This window comes from Onychostruthus taczanowskii, unplaced genomic scaffold (assembly GCF_017590055.1).
Source record: "Onychostruthus taczanowskii isolate IOZ18803 unplaced genomic scaffold, ASM1759005v1 scaffold14, whole genome shotgun sequence".
NCBI lineage: Eukaryota > Metazoa > Chordata > Aves > Passeriformes > Passeridae > Onychostruthus > Onychostruthus taczanowskii.
In genome coordinates this window covers 11095055-11116348 of record NW_024498573.1, presented here as the reverse complement: position 1 = coordinate 11116348, position 21294 = coordinate 11095055, and the positions used below count along the sequence as shown (strand labels likewise).

The 21294-nt window shown below is 44.1% G+C and overlaps 1 protein-coding gene across 1 annotated transcript; it reads left to right on the top strand.

Annotated features, from left to right (window-relative positions):
- The first annotated feature begins 9668 nt into the window (after window positions 1-9668).
- SHROOM1 (shroom family member 1) lies at window positions 9669-17725 on the top strand. Its single transcript, XM_041397886.1, has 6 exons — window positions 9669-10321; window positions 11824-11885; window positions 12599-12659; window positions 13568-13718; window positions 14845-15117; window positions 17224-17725. Exons 1-6 carry the CDS (start codon window positions 9669-9671, stop codon window positions 17476-17478), a joined length of 1455 nt encoding a protein of 484 aa, XP_041253820.1. The 3' UTR covers window positions 17479-17725.
- The last annotated feature ends 3569 nt before the right edge of the window (window positions 17726-21294 follow it).

Here is a 21294-nt window from a genome sequence, read left to right as displayed (position 1 = left end):
TGTGCTGCACTCACCTGCTCAGGGAAAGTCTCTCACAACAGCTCTGAGTGCTGCCTTTTCCCAGGACTGAATTAATTTTTGCTTCCCCCAGCACTTTTCCTCTGCCATCTCCTTCCCATCCTGCAGCCTGTCTGGAGGGAGGCTGGAGGAGGGTGGGTTTAGTTTGGATGCTGAGAAGAAATTCTTCCTGTGAGGGTGGTGAGGCCCTGGCACAGGGAGCCCAGAGCAGCTGTGGCTGCCCCATCCCTGGAAGCGTCCAGGACCAGGCTGGATGGGGCTTGGAGCAACCTGGGATTGTGGAAGGTGTCCCTGCCCAGGGCAGGGGGTAGAACAGGGTGATCCTTAAGGACCCTTCCAACACAAACCATTCTGTGATTCTGTGATGCTCTTTGCAGACCAAGGGTTTGATTTCTGCATTTTCTGATTTTCTAATTCTGAGCCACCCCCACCCCACCACTGAACCTGCTCTAATGTAACTATTGGATATTTCCAGATTATTTTTAACTACTAATCCATGTTTTCATTTTTTGTTGTGGAGACCAGAGATATGTTTAGTGAGATTAAGCATGAACACTAATGAATTCTGCCCAAACAAAAGCTATGGGAAAATACTGGAATGCAATATTTGCCCAAGGAAGAGAGCAGTCTAATGTATTATTTCTTCTGTATATTTGGTGGTTTCCTCTTGTTCCAGTGGAATGTTCTGTAGTAACTGGATACTGCATTACTGTCTGCCCCAGCCCAAAGGCACGCATAATTATATTTAACATCTGGATGAATTAGACTGAAAACAGACATCTTCTGGAAAGAAATAGTTTCTGTCTTCTATGTCAAAATAAGAAAGAACTAGTGGCTTTTTTAAAATACCACATTAATTGATATGACTTCATAATCCTTATTAAATACAAGAAAATGGAAGTGCTAATATTGTTTGCCAGTTATACTTTAGACTGCTGCTATGAAAGACTGGAAAAGTTACATGATTTCCTGAGGGTAGTAAGGTATTAAAAAAATTAAGTTGTTGTTAGGAGGAGTGCTGAGAAGGTGAGAAGCCTGGGTTCTGCTCCTGCTGAGGGACTCACATGATTTCATGGTAAGGCAGAGTCCTACTGGTGTGGCAGAATGGAATTGAAGTTTGTAAGATACACTCTGAGGTTCAGGGAGATTGTTTTGGTGGATGAAGCTGCACTCCCACCCCTGTGCTCACTTTCTCTCTGTTTCTCTCACTTTTCTCTGTTTCTCCAGTCTCCTCCTCTCTTGTGTTCAGTGCTGGGATGTTTTCCAGGTACCACAAATGGATTCCTGTGCTCTCCTGTTCTCAGGGATAATTTAGGTGAGCGAGCTTGACCACATCACCCTCTGCTCTGGGAAGGTCTGGTGGGATTCTCTGTCCCATATTTTACCTGGTACTCCCTATATGGAAATGACTTTGGGATGTAGTGAAGAGAGTGCATTTCTGTATCTTCATGAAGTTCATAGCACACAGTCTAAAGCTTGAAAAGTTCAGCAAAAAAGCTTCTTTGTACATTAAGGGACCAGAGCATGAACTTATTGATCCATCTGAAGCCATAATTTAAATTATATAAACACATATATTTATATACATAGAAGATACATATATATATATATATATATATATACACATTTATATGCATATATAAATCCCACTTCATTAAGGTGAACTGGACACTGCTCCTTCCCCAGTCAGTGCCTCTGGATCCATCCTTGCCTAAAACTGGAGCTGCAGCAGAAATGTTTGTTCTCATTGCAGGTTTGTCTGTGGAAAACATAACTACAGCATATAGAAATTGGAATCTGCAGTGTTGTTCTGGCAAGGACTCTTGGACTGCAATTACAGAGCCATCCATAAAGCTTCTGAGAATAGTTTTATATTAGAATAAAGCATAGGTAGGTGCCAGAAAACCACAATTCCTCAAAGATAAGATGACTTCATGACATGTCCCAGCCAGCCAGCCCTCTCTGGTGAGTTTGAGTGAGCGTCAGCTCTGCCAGAGCTCTGATAAAGCTGGAAAAGCCACATTCTGATCCAGGCAACGCTGGGAATACTCTGGGTTTGGGTTGTGGGGCAGCTGGTGAAGCTGCCTGTAATAAGCACTTGGGTTTTTCTAATTATAGGCAATTATGAACATGTTTTTAAAACTGCTTGCACAGATTGCTAACCAACTACCAACCCATAGGAGTCTGGACTAAAACCATGTCAGTGGAACGAGATGTTGAACTGGATTAGCCCTATTGAAAGGCCAGTTTCTTCTCTTGTGAGCTTGACTTGCTGCCTAAGCTGTGGGAAGCAGCCAGGAGTAGGTCAGGGGGACTATGGGAATTTTGTTTTTCCCTGGTGTTTCTTGGACAGCCTTGCTGGGAAGCAGTCAGCATGGTAGAAATGAGAAAACATCTTTATTATAGATAGTAATTAAATTCTATTCTGTTAATTAGTCAATTTAATAATATGTGTAGTAATTCTAAAGACATATTTAAAACTCAACAGTGTCATTAGATTTTTTTTTTCTTTTTGATTTCTAGTACTTTAGAGTCTGTAATTTTAATGCTCTTATGGTGTTTTTGTAGCCTGTAAAAACAGCATGGGGCTAAGTTTATGGCATCAAATGAACTTGATTAGATTTAAAAAAGAAATAAGGAAGACATGATGACATTAAAAGGGATGAAAGGAAGTGGTTAGGAAGAAATGCATACATTTGGGATGAAACTCTGATTTCTGGCAAAAGAAAGGAAGTGGTTAGGAAGAAATGCATACATTTGGGATGAAACTCTCTGGCAAAAATCATTTTCTGAGAAGCACAGAGTTAGAAGAAACAGTGTTTAGTGTTTAATAGAATAGAGACTAATGCTGACGGAAACCAAAAGAAATTTTTGAGGCTGAATAAGGAAAGTCAGGGAATTCAAGGACAATGGAGAGGTATGTAGTGGGTGACTGCTCTAAAAGGTCAGACTCTGCTGGGTGCTCAGAAGAGGTCTCTCACGGGGCTGTGAAGCATTGCCCGAATTCAAGGACAATGGAGAGGTATGTAGTGGGTGACTGCTCTGACTAAAAGAGACTGCTGGGTGCTCAGAAGAGCTCTCTCACGGGGCTGTGAAGCATTGCCAAACCTGATCTTCCTCATTAATTCCTTGGCCAGAGACTGGGCTACAGCTCTCACCTGCAAAAGCAGTTTATTTGGGCCACAGCTTTTCATCACCCCACAGGCATGTTAGGCAGATGCCAGATGTTCCTGTCCATCAGTGGGATGGCATCCCTTTGGAGTGGAGCCAGGAAGGTGTGGGATGGACCCATTCTGGTACTGTGGCTCCAGCAAAGCTCCCATGCTGGTCACAAGGGATCTCTTCCTCCTCAGAGAGCCTGGCCTAGCAGGGTGAGGATGTTCAGGAAGGTTTGTCTATGCCCCTACACAAAAAGGGGATACTCAGATGCATTTTTAAATTATCATTAATATAATTATTATTGTTATTATTATTATTATTATTACTACTACTTTCATCCTTCTCTAAATTTCTCATGATGCTTAGATAGCTCCAGAAGCCTCAACTGTGTATCTATGGGTTTTACTGGAAATGTTTACATTCCTCAAACTATGGTGAAATTTATTTCTGTGCACACAAGGCATAAGCCTCCTCTAAATCCCAGTTAGGCTCTCTTTTGGGACCGTGTGACACTTTGACTTCCCTGGCTCCCAGTAGCAGGATGAGCCTTCCACAGGGCCTGGAAGCCAAATGTGAGGTTTTGTCCTTGGGTGTGGATGTACAATAGCCTTGGTGACCATTACCTACTTGCTCAATAGTTCTGGAAATTGCACTAAATGAGAAAAACAGGGATTAGAGTCTTCAGAAATCTTAGCAAAATAATATAGATTAGCAGAAAGTGTGTTTTTTCAAAGGCAATATCATCTGCTATGTTTGCCTTCCTGTTAGAAACCTAAAGTTGAAAGCCCAAGGGGATAAAATTGTTGATTATAGGCTAGAAACAAATAATAACAACTGGAAAGTATCTATTAAAAAGAAAAGGCAGAGAAAGAGAGGAATAGTGACTTTCAGAGAAGCTGGGCACAAAGGCAATGCCAGCCACACTTTCCTGAATGTAGTCTCCTTCCATTTCTCTCACCCTTTCAACATCATCTCAAAGTGATGGAATCTGAAGACTTCAGACTTTTGTCTGGAATTTCTGGATATTTCAGAGTCTGGTCAAAGAAGCAGCTCTTATTTCCAGACATCTCATGTCTCAGAGAATGCATCCCTGTTATGCAGGGGCATGGGTTTCTGTCCAGGAAGACCTGGATGGAGACCTGGGAACCTGTGCTAGATCACCAGCTGATGACCTGCTGAAGGCTACTGGGGTGCCAGAGACTGCGCCTGACTTCCCCAGGATCTCTGCGCCTGACTTCCCCAGGATTTCTGCACCTGACTTCCCCAGGATCTCTGCGCCTGACTTCCCCAGGATCTCTGCACCTGACTTCCCCAGGATTTCTGCCCTGGGAAAGCCAGGAGGATCACCTGCTAAAGCAAGAGTCTCTCAGGTGATCTCTTGGTAGCAATGAGATTTCAGGGTCTGGGGAGCAGATGGGTCAGGTGCTGCAGCCTGTGCAACGGACTGGAATCTGAAGAATTTCGGTTAATATTTACATCCAGTGTTTACCCTTTGATAAGGAACAGGTCATCCACTAAAATGACATAATATTGTTAGGTTGTCAAGGTGTTTGCTTTGTGTTTTGTGCACTTGTTCTCTTCTGGAGAACACTTGGGTGCTGTAGTTTGATTCAGATCAACAGCTGTGGGTTTCCCCTTTAATTTCATGGAACCATCTGTATAAAAAGGGCAATTTCGCAACAAGGGAGCTAGGAAGGTTTGAACTCTGCTTGTGTTTATTAAGGAAAATTCTCATTCTTGCTTCTGTGATGGAAAGATTGTGTTGGTCACTTCAAGAGAGCTCCACAAGTCCACAAATTATTGCAGACTGTGTTATGTGGCAGGGACCATTTTTCCTGGGTTTTTGAGGGCAAATCACAGATAGAATACCTGTGTGTCTGATTGGTGATGATTTGTTTGGGCAAGCATTGTATATCAGTGCAGATGAGTTCTGGATCAATTGTAGCACCTGGCAAACTCTAAATGAGGTCAAACAAGACCAAACTGTAATTATAATAAATCTTGCCCTTATAAGACAGGTAAGTTGTTCACTGACTGTGGTCTGGAGTCACTAGGTTTTCTCAGTACGTTAATTTGCCAGACATGAGGCTTTGGCATACTGAGTTGATTGCAAAGAATGCAAGATTGTGCAATTCAAATCACCTTTTCCTAGAACAGAACAGGTTGATGTGGATGGAAGTTAAGTTAGCCTCTGTTTTTAACAGCAAAAAACAACAAGCAAACAACTTTGGAACGTAATAGATTGATAGTGGCTTTATTTCTTCCTTGGGCATGGAGTGGATATACTTCCCTCCATTCTTACACTGTTAATATACTTCCCTTCATCTTTCAGTGGTTTTGGTTCTGCTATACTTTAATTTAACATTTCTCTTCTTGCTTTCAGTGGTTTACAATGCAAGTACTGCAAGTGGGTCTGGAATGGCACATTGTATTCCAGCCTTGCCAGAATGTATCTGAGACCCAGAGGCGGCAGAGTCCCTGAGGGAGCTCTACCACCTCCCCACTGAGATCAATAATCATTGCTCATGTCAGTTGAGTTTTAAGGCTCATGCCAGTTGACATTTATGATTTTCTCTTACGTGGCAAAGAGGGGGCAGTTTCCACATAGTTCTTTGAACACATTGAGGTAAACTATTCTGCTGCCAAGGTTTAGGAAATATCCTCTTCAAAAGAAATAAGACAAGTTTTCCCTAAGGTATGTTTCAGTATCAGTCAGAGCTTACCTCAGTCTTCTAAGATACTGAAATGGTATTTCCTACTACTTCTGGTATCATCATAAAATCCTGAGTAAAAAATTATTCTCTGTATTGCCAACTTCACTGTAAATCCAATGAGGAGCTTGAAACAGTGGGAGAAAGGAGATCTTGGGAATGACTGGTATAGGAAACCAGGAGAGCACTTCCATTGACAGACATGAACTAAAACACAACAGTTACTTGGATTCTAGACATTGCTGTGAAAAGTTAGAGCCAAATTCTCACTGTAAATCAGGGTGGCTCCATGAACTTCCATGGAACTGTGCCAGAACATCCCAGACAAGGACTTGGCTCCATCTGTTTACAGCACCATCAGCAAGAGCTGCTTGGAGAGGTTCCACTGGGAGAAAAATTTAATTAAAAAAGGGAGATAAGAATGACAGAGCAATCTGTCTTCTGGATCTCTTGTGGAATGTGGCTCCCATGGGGTTTGATCCTGTGCACCCACAGCACCTCCAGGTCCTGCTGAGCTCTCCCAGGGGCCACTGCCCTGGGCCAGACTCCAGGGCACCCCTAGGAAATGGAACTGCAGTGGGGTACACCCTGGTACCCTCCCAGTCTGCAATGATTGTCATTGCAATAATTCAATGATTTTTTTCGTCAGTGGTTTCAGAAAATCCAAGGTTTTCCTTTCACCAAGTACTTAAGGTTTTTATTTCTTTAAATTCCTCAATATGCCATGGTGGAAAGGATGGGGAATGGCATCACCAACCACTGAAGTTTCCTATTTCCTTTGTGACCTTGTTATTCACAGACAGACAATTAAATTTCACAACTGTGTTTTAAATCATCTGTAAAGAGGGAGAGAACTCCAAACATCCTTGAGTTGGTTTCCTACTAAAATGTTAAAAAACAAGACAAACACCCAGAGCAAAAAAAAAAAAAAAAAAAGCCAGCAGGCAAATTACCACTTTGTGATGTTAGGCTGTTTTCATTTCCCAGAAACTAGTTAATTTATTTAGTGTGCCCCACCAGTCCAAGTTTCATTTATAGATTAACTTGTGTATTTTGGCTCCTATCCATCCCTTCCTTTGGCTCAAAATGAATGATACCAGGACTGTCTTTGAAACAAGGCAGGAATGTGATTTTTTTTTTTTTTTTATTAAAGAGAAACGTCACCCTGAAACCTCTCTTTCTGCCAGCTTTTTGAGGTCCCACCACAAAAATATGATATTAGGAATGGCAGATTAGTGTCTGGTGTGTTCCATCTTTATGAATAAATCAGACATGTAATATTCTGGAGGGATCTGGACACAGTTCGTGTCTCCTCAGAAGGCCTTTTACTGGAGCAGCTTGTTGATGAAGCTTTTCAAGATGGTTTGTTTGCTTTCTTTCAATAACTAATCTGTTTCTAGAGGTGGTTTAAACAAGGTTGCTGGTTAGCACCACTCTGGTGCCAGGTTCAGTCTTTTATTTGGGGCTCCTGCTGCCTGGGAGCAGCTCAGGGGGTTTGGAGCTGGCAGAGAGGGTTGGGCTGCTGGTGTGAGAATCTCCTGCTTGTCTTCTCTTGGTCCATTGGGTTGCTCCTTGTGGAGATCCATTTGTTAAACTAAACCTATGGGCATCATGCACAGCAATCAGGGAGCAGCTGTCAAGTGCTGCTGATAAACACAGGCTGTTTTCCAGACTCTGCAAAAACTCTGTATTTGTCATATGTGAACTCTATGCTGATGCTTTTTTCTGGTCCATTTGGGGGTTTGCAGGGGAGTTCTCAGCTGCAGCATAAATATCTGGCCATCTTTTAAAATCTGTGACTTGGGACTGACAGCAGAATGTCTCATCAAGATGCTCTGTCAGTCTCAAGCACCTGTCATGGATTGACTTCTGGGTCAAACCATGACAATACCTTTTTCTAGGACTCTGGGAAAGGTTTTCCAAGATGTGCCAGGAGAATCCTCCCACTGTGTCTTTTTCACACATTTCTCTTTCTTTTTAGGATCCTCTAGATATTATTGGAATGTAACTGTAGAGAAAAATGTTCTTTCTAACAACTCGGTTATGGACTTCTAATCAGACTTGGATTTCTGGAAATACTACAACATGACTTCAGCTGAGAATGAGATGGAAAGATGGACTCACAGGCAGGGTGGCAGGACTGGGAAGCTGATAGAGCCTGTGGCCTCTCCTGAAAATGCTCATCTTTTGTCAGTGAAGTCAGTCAGCAGCATGGACCATCTCTTGCACCTGCCTGGAAGGGCAGACTCTGCTTACAGCTCTTTCTCAGGAGGATCAAACATCCCAGAGAACCCCACACCACCGTGCCATGGTGAATACATCTGTGTTCCTCCAGAGCAGGCCCCGTACATGGACTCAGAATATGTGACAGGAATTTATAATCTCAGTGCTGCCCGCTCTGCCCTCAGATCCCCCCAGCCGTACACAGCACCAGAGCTGAGCACCCACAGCAGCTCCCATGGCTGTGGGATTACTCCTGCCCAGAGGAGTTCAAATCAGGGCCCTCTGGCCCTGGCAGCACCTCTGCTGTGCCCTCCCTCGCGCCTCGAGAGCTGTAACGCCACTCACAGGCACTGGGACAAGGCAGGAGACAGACAGGGCTCTGCAGGGCAGCCTGCTCCTGCTGTGCAGCACAGCCAGCCAGCAGACAGGGATGGACCCTGGAGTCAGCACTGCGATGCAGTTACAGAGCAAGATGTAGGGCCTCCTCGGGAAAGGCCTCTGGAAAACAAGGGCCTTTCTTCTGATTTTACAAAGGTATCAAAAGTTCAGCCATTAAAGGCAGAGGAAAACGGAGAGTGGAGCCTGTCACAACAACCCACAAAGAGAAGTAATCCGCACGTTTCCAGGAGACCTTCTTCTTTCATTTTCCAAGAATATTTAAAGACAGACTCTGTGGCAAATGTCCCCAAAATACTTTCTGCATATAATTCAGGTCATGGTAACAAAATTCCCAAAGAGGTGAACTTCAAATCCTATCACCAAGCACATTCCAACCCCAGTGCTGTTAATGATACACAGGAAGTCAAACAGTGTCCCAGGGGTGTGTGTAAGGCAGGTGCCAGAGAAGCAGCTCTGCCAAGCACTGTGCCAGGGCCCAGCCAGAGGAAAGAGTCCTTGCCCTGTGCTCAGGTCCCACTCCATGCTGAGTGGCATTCAGACATGGATCAGGATGTGTTTGAGGACAGCTCGGAATTAAAATACATGGAGAATGCTCTTTTGAATAAAAATGCTCCCAGGAGGCTGAGCAGTTATGCAGACAAAAATCAGTGCTATGATTCTAAAGGAAAAATTATGAGCAATATTAAGGAATCAGTCCCAAACCAGCAAAACAAAGTGCAGAGATCACCACTGCCCTGCAGCTGCAAGGCTGTGGAAGTGGAGCACCCTCAGTGTGAGGAGCTGGATCAGGGAAGGAAGCAGGGCTGCAATGGCACAAGCCAAATGACATTTTTCAGACCAAAGGAAGAGTCCACATTTCAATCATTATGTGAGGTCCAGAAAGAAAACCAGGGCAACAACAGCAGTCCCGACCTCCGCAGGTGTCTGGAACAAGAGGAAGCTCCTGTTCAGAAACAGCAGCCTGTGTTTCAAACACAGCTCTCAAGACAGCTTCGGGAGGACCATGCTGGTGAACAAATAACCAGGCAGGCAACTCCGATGCTTTACTATCTGTCTGCAGGGAAAACCACCAATGTCCTGCACCCCAACAAGGACTCGAGGAGCTCACCAAAGGAAATTCCATCAAGCAGCTGTGCTGCCTCAGCACAGTGTCTAGAGATGCAAAGAGAAGGCCATCAGCTTCAGAGGGGCAGCCACCACCATCAGCGCAGTGCTGATGATCTCCAGCTTCAGAACAAAGATCTCATTTTCAGGAGTCCTCCCTCATTCACAGAAGAGAGTTTCCAGAATGACTACATAGAGAAACTTAAAGTGGCTCAGAAAAAGGTTCTCAAAGAAACCTCCTTTAAAAGAAAAGACTTACAGATGAGTTTGCCTGTCAGACTGAGGCAGAAATCCTCTAAAAGGCCATCAGTTGAGCACGTTCGGTCTTTCTCCTTATCTAGTGCAAGTGAGGATGCCAAACCTGTTCCTTGCTCCCCTTCTCATCTAGAATCCTTGGAAAGCTTCAATAGAAGTGAAGAAATAAGGAGGCCACAAAAAGGTGATGCAGGGAGAAGGAAAAGGGTAACCCATGAGCAAAAGAAACTGTGCTACTCTGAGCCTGAGAAGCTCAATCACCTAATGGATAAGGAAGTACCATGGGGTCAAGTTAGGGATGAAACCACTGAGCATGGTACAGTGGCATCCAGGAGAAGGGATCTGGAGAACAGAGGAAAGACATTTTCCAGTTCAACTGTCTCCAGGACAGAGCTGAAACAAATCCAGCACAGTGCACTGATCAAATACATGGAACGAAAGATCAGTCAAAGGCCAGGGGGGTCACAACCCCTCCCACTGCATAAGCCACCCCTGCAGGAGAGGCTGTCGAATCCCAAAGGTCCTCCTGGCCAGATTTCCAACCCAAATGGAAGCAGGAAGATGCAAAATGATGAGGTTTTTTGCCAACTGCTCTCTGAACAAAAATCACCAGATGTTTTTCCTCCTTTGCCTTTTGCTCCCCCACTGAAGGTGAGCAGCAGGTGTGATCCCAACCAAGGGGACGGGAGCTGTACCAGCAAGTGTCCATCAGCTGAAAGTCTCCCACAGGCAGGGGCTTCTGCAACTGGGAGAGCTCCTGAGAGATCGAAATCCACTCCTTCTTCCACACAGGTAAGACACCAGTACCTGAAGGGGGCATAAAGAAAGTCAAGAGGCACGCTGGCACTTGAAGATGCATTTGCAGAGAACACGTGCTGTGTGCAGGATGAGGCTGTTTGTGCTCTAGCAGTCTTTATTGTTAATGACAGCAGCTTCATTAGAGCCCTATCCCAAAAAAAGGTCATTCTAGGGAGAATTTTATAAATCACCAACATTTCCTGGCTCATGAATTTGAAAGAGAGTAGCTGTCAGTATTGTTAAGGAGAATAAAGAAGATAAAGGACCAAAAAATAATTAAACATACCACTAAAATTACCCTATTGAAGAGACTGACAAATTTCCACCAATGCTGAATTTCTGAATTGTTGTGAGAGTAGAGGTATCTTTTGTTGACAGCTGTTTTTTGGGTTTCTAGGGGGAAAAGAAATTAATGCTACCTAGGAAAAGTGTAATAGCAATTTAATTAATAAAAAATAGGTAGACAAAAACACCTCCAAAGATTAAAAAAAAAACAACTAACAAAACCCAAACCTTTCCCCCTAGAAAAAAACAACTACAACAACCAAACAAAAAATCACCCAAAAAAAAAAAAAAACCCAAAAAAAAAAAACCCACAAATATTGTATTTGCAAGGTCCCTCATGGCAGGAAAGAATGATGAATCTGACTCCATGTTCTCAGAAGGCTAATTTATTATTTTATGATACTATATTATATTAAAGAATACTACACTAAACTATACTAAAGAATACAGAAAGGATACTTACAGAAGGCTAAAAAGATAATAATGAAAACTCGTGACTCTGGAAAGAGTCCCAGCACAGATTGGCCCTGATTGGCCGTTGAGTCAAATCAACTCCCAGCAGAATCCAATGAAACAATCACCTGTGGGTAAACAATGTCCAAACGCATCCCAAAACAGAGGAGAAGCAAATGAGATCATTATTACTGTCCTTTTTCTCTGTGGCTTCTCAGCTTCCCAGGAGAAAAATCCTGGGCGAAGGGATTTTTCAGAAAATATGAAAGTGACACACAAACAAACAGAAAAGCTCAAACCTCAGTGAACCTACTTAGAGCTCTACCATCAGCTTTCCTTTCTGGGGATAGCAAACAGGGCAGTAACATGAAGCAGCTGCCTCGCCTGCAGTGCCCCAGTGTGCTGTTTTCCCTTGCAGGAGGCGTGCAGATGTGCCAGAGGTGCAGCAGCACCGTGCCAGCGCTGCGGGAGCCGCCCCAGGTAAGGCTGGGGGGCTGTGCTGGCCGCAGCCCGCGTCCCGAGGGTGGGACCCCAGCGCTGCTCCCGCCTTCTCCCTCGGCACCCTTCGTTGTCCATACGGGAATATTCCCCGCTGCTGTCTGGGTCAGCCTTTAAAATCGTTTCCACCGCGGGAAGTGCCTCTGAGCAGCTGTCCCTGCTCCATCAGATCTCTGGGATCACAGCTCCCTCATCCGAGCCTGGAGAAAACAGCATTTCCAGCAGCTCGGAGATGCCCACTCCTGGAGAATGTGTGCGATCAGGATTGTCGCAATAGGGGATTTTGGTGTGTTTCTTCAAAGGAGAAAAAAGCTGTGCCATTTGCACATCACTAACTAGGAAGTTTGTGTTTTAACTCTCCATATTTGCTTTGCTAGTTTGAGGAGCGTCAAGGAAGATAAACATCTGAAATCTGTCTCAGCAAGGCAGTGATGTTGACTCTTTTGTAGTAAAAGAATTCCCACTCTTTCAAAAATATTCCAGTGGTTTCTGGAGAATTTAATGGCTTATGGAAAAAAATAAATTAAATTTTTTCTTACATTTCCTAGTTTAGCAGGTTAGCATAAAAGTAACTGAAAGTTCCAGACAGAACCATAACATCAGAAACATTTGATCATAGCTCTTAAACAGTCTGAAAAAAAATCTGTTATAAGAGGGAATGTCTCAAATAAAAGGAATTGTCTTCTTCCTTTCAGTTTCCGTGATCCTGAGAAAGATCGACCCAAGAATTGTGAACATAATGACACAACTGGACATGTGTGTGGCCAGGATAAACAGGAGCAGACTCCTGAAACCCCCATTCCTGTCCCAAGAGGTGGAAGCAAGGAGAGTGCTCGAATGGAGGAGGAATGCAGAACTCAGTCTCTGGGTGGGAATGCTGCACTCCAGCATCCAGAGCAGCAGCAGCCTGTAGCTTCTCCAGAGCAGGGAATGCATCTCCATACAGCACCAGCTGAGCCTCACCAAGGACACAGACATGCAGCCAAAGGTCTCCTTGCCCAGGAAATATCCATGCACAGCAGCCACGGTGATGTTCCCCTGGAGAGGGACACACACCTGCCCCAAAGGAGGCTGCAGACTTCTCAGGAGCAGAGATACCAAGAGCTTGCTATGGAGATCATTGCCAAAGACAGTTCCCTGGTGGACATTCTCATGCCTCATCCTCTTAGAAAAACTGCTTTGGACCTGATGGAGGGTTTGTTTCCTGTTAACATTTCCATGCTGGATAAATCACGCAGGAAAAGGGGAAAGGCACAGCATGTGCAGGAGAATGAGTAAGTAGGCAAAACCAATTATCTAGCACTTTGGTCTGTTTTAATGTAGAGATACTATACATACTACTATGATAGTAGTAAGATGAATTTGAGCACATTGTTTCACTTTTGTTTCATTAGAAAACACATAGCTTTCTGATGTACATACCAAGAAATGTCTGAGGCTGAGGGTATATCATGGAAGAAAAGTGGTTCAGTGGTTCCTTATTAAAGGGACTGTGACAGACCTAGGCTGAAAATCTTTAGCTCTATATCTTCTAGACAATTAGAAGATCTCCTGTGGTGAGAAGAGAGGAGAGTGATCCTGAAGTCAAGATGGATAAAACCATTAATTCAGTATTTGTGAAGAAAACTGTGTTTGCTTTGGGTATTTATTTTCTGTTCCAATAGCAGGAAAAGTCATGGAGATGGACCAGAAGAATGTCCAAAATCTGAGCATGAAACCAAGCAAAGGAGCAAAGATCCTACTTCCATGAGAAACCAAGTCCTGAAGAGGAACAGAGACAGCACAAATGAGCTAGATGACATCACATCTAAGAAAGTATGTAAATGACCTTCGCAAGAGCCACTGTTTTTCCATCATGGCAAAGAAATTCTTATTAATGTCATTATTACTATGGATATTTCACAGGTAACTTTGAATCCATTTTTGCCAGTAGGTGAAGTCCTGGCAAACTGGCATATTGATCATAAGTGGTGGTATTTAAATCCTGCCTGATTTGACTCAGATCTCTCATCTATCATCACTAAAGGTTTCCTTGCCCAGCTAGCTCCTGTGCAGCAGCAGCAAACTCCTAATTTAACAGTCAAATCTAATCTCAAAATCTGTAAAATAAATTAGAACTGGCAGCCTAAATAAGAAATATTCTTTACTCTGAGAGCTGGCAGCAGCTTCTGCACGTTCCAGTGTCCAATTAATTCCATACATGCAGAGAATGGGGGGCACAGCTGGACAGTGACAGAAGTATGGAGCTTGGAAGGGTGATTGTGTACCTTTGCATAGTTAGGTGGGCTTTTCCCAACCATGCTCCATCTCAGGTAATGACAATCTGCCTTCCTGAGGCTCCTCCTGCTGTGCACATTACCTGCTGTCTAACTGCTGCTCCCATTCATGGTGGCACTGTCCAGCTTCCAAACAGCTGATGGTGTGCTCCCACTCAAGTCTTGAGGCCTTTTTCCATATAATTTCCCTGTGAAACAGCTTCCTCTGATTATTTTTCTACCCAGGCACCGTGGCCTGCTTGAATTGCCCATGAAGCTGACTTTTTCTGTGCATATGATAAGTGAAATTCCAGTCAGTTCTTCCAAAGCTTGGTACAGAGCTGGGACTTCATGCTCGTGTCTTAGAACAACAACTATGTGTAATCATGTTGTAATCTTTATTGCAGTTCCCTTCTGACTGATTGGAAGCTCTCTGAGCCAGAGAATATATCACCAGCTAAGGTGATTACCAGTAATTTGCTTTTCAGAGTTTGAGAATTAAGTACAGCTTAGAAAATACTGCTGGGGGTTTTTTTCCCATTTTTTCTTTCCTGTAGCTTAAAATTATTTTAAAAGTAAAAAAAAATTGGCAAAGAGAATGAGAAGAAAATCCATTCCCTAGAACTGATACGGATTCTCTTTGGCAGTAACAGCTCCTGTGATTATTTTTGTTGTTGTTTTTGCAGCTGGAACTCATGGCCAGTCTCCAATCCAGGCTGCAGGCGCTGTGGGAGGAGCAGGAGCTGGTTCTCCTGGAAGTCAGGGAATGTGCCAGGCGGGGCGAGGAGCTGGAGGTGCTGCTGCGGGAGCTGTGCAAGCCCAAGGAGTTCGAGCGCTACCTGATGTTCATCGGGGACCTGGAGAAGGTGCTGAGCCTCTTGCTCTGCTTGTCCAGCCGCCTGGCCCGCGTCCAGAACGCCCTCAGCAGGGTGGATGGCAGCACGGAGCCTGAGGAGAAGGTGAGAGACAGCAGAGCTGCTGAATTGGTTTGGTTCACTTCTCCCCAGGTGGGACTTCTTTGTGTCCCAGGATGGGCCGTGTTCCCTGCAGAGCAGAGCGGGTCCCTGGTGAGGAGCAGGGTGCAGTGCAGAGAGAGCCTGCAGCTGGGGGCAGCAGCAAAACCTTGAGAGGCTCCAAGCCAGAAGGGTGGCCTTTGGAGCCTTGGGCTGCTCCCTGGGGAGTAGCTCCAAACCTGTGCTTTTTATGGGTTTATTTCTCCACTGATAATTTCATTGAGTTAATTACTGCCTTTGAAATCATATTTCCCCAAATGGGTTTGTCCTAGCGAGCAGTAAGGTGTGGTCATAACTTGAGATAAAGCTCACTGTGGTTTAACTCAACTAGCCAGCTTTGATGGAAAATGAGGATTTGTCTCATTCACCCGGAAATAATTTCAACTCTTGCAAAGTCTCCTTTTTGCTGAAGAAGAGAAGCCAAATTTATCCCAGGAATTATGCTTCCCTGCTATGCTTATTGCTCTTAGACATGTTTTTATCAACACAATACCTGCTGTTATCTCTCTTTTGGAAATTGGAAAAGCATAGAGTAAGAATAACTGGGATTTTTTGGAGCTGTGTTGCTGCTGACCTGTATCTCTGGAGGTTCATCATAGTTCACACACAGAATAGCACTAAAAAGGTTCTCCTATGCAGTGTGACATAGAGAGCCAGGATTCACCTCTTCCAAAATGTCAGTTGTGTTAATGTGAATAATTTTAAACAGTATTGCATACTTACTTTCACTTTATGGTAGGCAGGAAGGGTGTTGTTTCTCTGGTATTACATTTAAGTTCTTCATAGGAAACACATTTAAATAATTTATTCAAATATATTAATAAAATGCCTAGTAAAGTCTTGGTTAAGTGCCAACATTTTTAACAACCATCTCCCACTGAATGCATTTGCCCTCATGTCAGCAAAAACAGCAGTCTCAATCTTTTACTCAGTTTTTAGGGTGTCAGCAGTGACCATTGCTCTGTGTTCTATTTATGGACACTGTCCTGAAACAGAACATTTTCCAGCAGTGTAATCACCATGAAAATTATTACAGCTGAATGAGAATTACTGAAGATGAAACGTACAAAAATCCTGTAGAACAAGCAAGGCCCAACTCTTTCAAAGAAGCCTTTAATGAACAGTTACTGTCTACATCACAGTTATTTTATCACACTGATGCCTTTCTGTGGTCTTAAAAACTTGAGAGCTAGACACAGTTAAGGGATAAAGGGTTTTTACCTTGGTATTTAATAAGGACCTTTATGGTGCCCCACTTTGCTAAAGTGGAATGCACTGCAATGCACACACATGATAGATGGCATATACCATTTATAGACCTCACAAATTAGCACATCTGACAAAGGTGCCCCAGTGAGAGGCTTGGAGGAATAGTGTGATCTCCACCCATCCTGAGGAATTCCCCCTGGTTGGGCTAAATCTTAGTTTCCAGGATGTGTTCTAGAGAGGACCTTGGTTTCCCAAGATAGTGTAGGGTTTTCCCACCTCCAACTGTGAGGCCTCCAGGGTGTTTGGTATCTTGGCTTAACAGAATACCAGGACTATGCTAAGTTATCAGACTTGAGGAATTACAAGTATGTATGCTAAGAGTACTGAGGATATATAGAAGATATATAAAAGGTATGCAAAAGAAAAGGCAAAAAATCATCTTGGCATAAACATGGACCTTTTAATAGAAGTCACTCTATCTTTTTAATATGATAGTGGCATTCTGGCCACATGCAACACACAAAACACAAAAATACATACCTTAAAGAGCTTCTAATTGAATTAAGATTGTTACAGGATACTTTAAAGTGACCAGAATGTTAATATTGATTTTTTTTTCGTGAGGGCAGCATAGGAGAAATGAGCCTTGATGGCATTTACTGTGTCTCTACCTTACAAGCCACAAGAATGAGTAATTCAACTGAGAAAAAACTCAGGTGGAACACAAAGCTCACAAGAGGAAGTAATTAAATTAAATTGACTGTGGCTTCCAAATGAAGAAATAGAGCCTGCCAGGAATGATGGGTTCTCACGGTGTGCTGCTTTGTTCTTTGATTCCACCAGCAATCGCTGAATGAACGGCACAAGCTCTTGTCTCGACAGCGGGAAGATGCAAAGGACCTGAAGGAGAATCTGGACAGGAGAGAGCGGGTGGTCTCTGGAATCCTTGCCAAATACCTGACAGAGCAGCAGCTCCAGGACTATCAGCACTTTGTTCAAGTCAAGACCTCCTTGCTGATTGAACAGAAGGACCTCGAAGAGCAGATTAAATTTTTTGAAGAACAATTAGAAAATCTTGAGCAAAGCATCCCCATCTAACACCCACCACCAGGCCAGACATTTTTATATGTTATATGTGATGTTTCCCTGGAAATCCAGAGGCACTCTCATCCCAGGGTTCAGTTTGGTGGATTCTTCCAATCCTGTTTGTGCCACAGCACTGACAAGGTTCAGATGCTTTGGGATGCTCCAGGCACACTCTGACAGCATCTCACAGTGTGTAGCAAACTGCCTTGTGGACATGACTGATAGGATTCATTGCTCCTATTAACTGAATGTGTATTCCCCTTCCCGTTGTCTGTCCATCTGTTTCCAGACTGACATCATCTCAATAAAAGAACCATACAAATATTTGCCTCTTGTGGGTGGGTTGAGTGTTTGAAATGAAAAATTATGTGGGTGTTCAGATTTGAATTGGTGATTGCACAAAGCCATAGAAAATGTTATGGACCATTTCAGTGAAGCTCCTGCACTCATTTCTACTGTTTATATGTGTGACACAGTAAAAATACACTGTAATGAAAGAAAATAATTACTTCCTTTCTTGGCAGTTGTCACCCATGAGTCTTTCCTGGCTCTGTGTAATCCTGGTAGGCTGTTCAGAGGAGGTCAGAAAAAGGGTGGTCTTCACTGACATCAAAGAGCCAATCAGTGATGTAGCCAGTTTAAATGAACAGTTTTGGGAATCACAAACTGTGAGCTTATTCCTGCACAGTCATTTGCAAAGTCCCTGCTGTGCTTTTGAAGAATTTATTTTTCAAGCAGCACCTTCAGGACATTGTTTTTAGGAAGTTTTCAATTGTCAGTATGCACAAAAAGCCTGAACATGGTGGGGAAAGATCTGCTGCAGACTGGGCCAGGAGGAACCACTGGAAGAGATTATTCAGTTTCAGTGAGACTTTATATAAATCCCTTGGCAAAACTCTTTTAAGCCAGTGTTTGCATTGAGTCAAACCAGTGATGTTGCTGTATTTACAATCTCACTGTGTTTTGTCTGCAAGAATTCAGTGAAAACAATATTCAGCCTAAACTACATACCTAGACTGTGAATAAGGCAGCCACCTAATTAAACTCAGGTTTCTTCCACAGCCAAAAGAGATGTTCATTGTGCCCATGATGATGGCATTTCTTTACCAGTAAATGTTTTTCTCCTGGCTACAGTAAGTATCCCCACCACTGAGAGAAGCTGTCCTGCCCCTGAGGAGTCTTCTCTGGAAGTGCATGTCACTGAGCACTTCTGGGAGCACAGTGACCAAGCTGCCAAGTGTGGTTGTCTGAATACCTGAGGGAAAATGGCCAGACACTGTAGAGCCTGTGAGTAATCTGCACAGTGGTTCTCACAAGGCCAAAAATACAGGCTTTTAATACATAAATCAGAAAGCTGCCTTTTGAAAATGGTCTTTAAAATAACAAAAGCAATGTTAATGGAGTCAGTGGAGAATTCATAAAATATAAGCAATGTTAAATGAGCTGTTTACATGATTTGAGAAGCCTGACTTGAAGGTGCACTTTATTCTTATTACTCCTAGTTGAGGGAAAAACACCTGATTGGAAATAGGTGTTTTGTAATTGAAACTAATGCTTGCTTTTAAGGGCAAAAATGGTTCTGCCCTGTTTAGCTTATCTTTTTAGGGTGTTGTGCTCTGGGGAGGGCAATTGCTACCCCTTCCAAAACTGGCACTCACACATATGCTTCAAAGAGCAATAATTTAAAATATTATTTTAAAAGAATAAATAGGCCCCTTGGTACAGTGTTAGACTGTAAATTCCAGGCAAAGTGAAAAATGGACACAGTGACAGCATCAGAACCTCTCTGCAGGCAAGCAGAGATCCCCTTTCAAAGCACCAGCAGGTCTGGATTGTCAGGTGGGTCTCAGTTTTGATACTGATCATTTGTTAAAAATTTATCAGGAGGGTAATGGTGGAAGTTGATGCTGGATCTCAGCCATGTGCAGCATTCCTGGCACACCAACATACTAAGTCATGGTAGGTGCCCCTTTCTGCTGCAGTCAGCTGTGGCCTCTGAAAGTACAGACTGAAGCCAAGAAATAGTTTAAGCACATGCTCTTGAATCCTATTGCCTTTTGCTGGAAGTTTGGTATTTAGAGCACTAGTTACATCCCCATACCAACACATGGCAGCTTTTTCCCAACTTCAGCTCATGCAGCGTAGAAGGCAAGATGGCCAGAAATGCAGAGCATCTTCATTTACAGCGCTGTGACCCCACACTGCTCCACACAGTTTTATCTGACCCTTTACCATCAGAAGACAAAATTAAGACCTGAACTCTCAATAGCAGTAACTGGAGGTCTTTGGGGGAAGCAGACCCACAGGGATTATGGAAATAAACCCCTGTGCAGTGCTTGTATATAATTACTGCTCACACCATCACTCACCAGGCTTCCATCTGTGACCTCTGCAGCAAGGGCACTGAGTCACCTCTGACCAGAGCCCTGGAAAGTCTCAGCTTCAAGAGACTTCTGCGCCTTGGCAACGCCCCGTGCCGGGAGACTTCTTATGTAAACGAAGTCAGGTTGTGTGAGTGGGGGAAATGCAAGGAATGAAGAAGTTCCCTGGTACCTGACCCTCCAGGAGAGCAGGCAGGAAATCCCCGCCACCGCCCAGCCTCGGGATCCTCCTCCTGCTGCCGCCTGCCAGCCTGATCCTTTCCAGGTAACGCACAATGTGAGCCCAGCTCCATGGAGAAGTGTAATCGGAGCGCTGCGGGGAGCTGTCTCCATGAATTAATGACAGCTGAGCCAGGAGAACAGCGGGGCTGAGGGGAAGGAAGAGGTGGAAGGGGCAATTGCAGGCGCCCGGCTCTCCCCGTGGTGTGCCGGCGGTGGGAGGCTGGTGGGATTCCAGGAACCATCTCTGCATCTCGCCTGGCCACCCACACGCAGGTGGCGTGGGGGGAGACTGCAGTAGCTCCTTAGGGGCCGGATTTTGGGCTAAAGCTGGCCGGTGTTGGCCGGGGCAGAGCCCTGGTGCCGGGGCGGGAGGTGTCGGGGACAGCAGCGCGTCCTGCCCGGCTGACAGCACGACTGGGAGATGTCAGACACAGCCGCTCGTCTAGAACCGCGTCTGACATCCACCGCAACGTGTGGGAGTCGCTGCTGGACCGGGAGCTGCTGTTTCAGCCTTTTGGGCCCTAAATGGAAGGATTTTCATTATTTTGTTTGAAACCCCAGCCTCATTTTCTTCACTGGGGCATTATGCTGGGGGACTTTTGCATGTGGAACTAATTAAGGAACAGAGAGCTGCAGGAGTTAATGCAAATGTACTCTGCAAAAAGATCTATTTCGTGCTTGTGAGAGCTGTATTTAATAAGTAGAAGGATGTTCTCTCTGCTTTGAGAATTCATGGCAACCATTTGAATAAATTTTTTAAAATAAACTCAGAGCAGCATTGCAAAACTAATGTTCTGTGCCTGGAGGGAGCCCACATAGATATTAAGGAATAATCAGCCTGTAGGAATCATGCAACCTCTGGGGTTCACAAAAGGCTCTCAAGAAGCAGCACTTGAATTTCACTGCTAAATGAAGAGAGGCATTAAAGGTTATCAGAGACTCTAAAATACCACATGAGCCTTGAAGCTGAGTCATCTCATAGATAAACCACAGAGAGACAATATGGGCTGCACTGATAGTCTTGATTTAGAGAATAAGAGACATTTCTAAAAATGTGAAAAAAGACCCAGAGATCTTTCCAATGGGTTCAGCCCATGGTGGGGGAGTAAGAACATCCCAAACTAGCTCAAAAGGGAACCACTTGTGAAACAATCTTTCCAGAGACCCCTGCCCTGTGACAGCTCCTGATGGCATGGCTGGTGCCTGCAGCAGCCCTTTCTGGGTC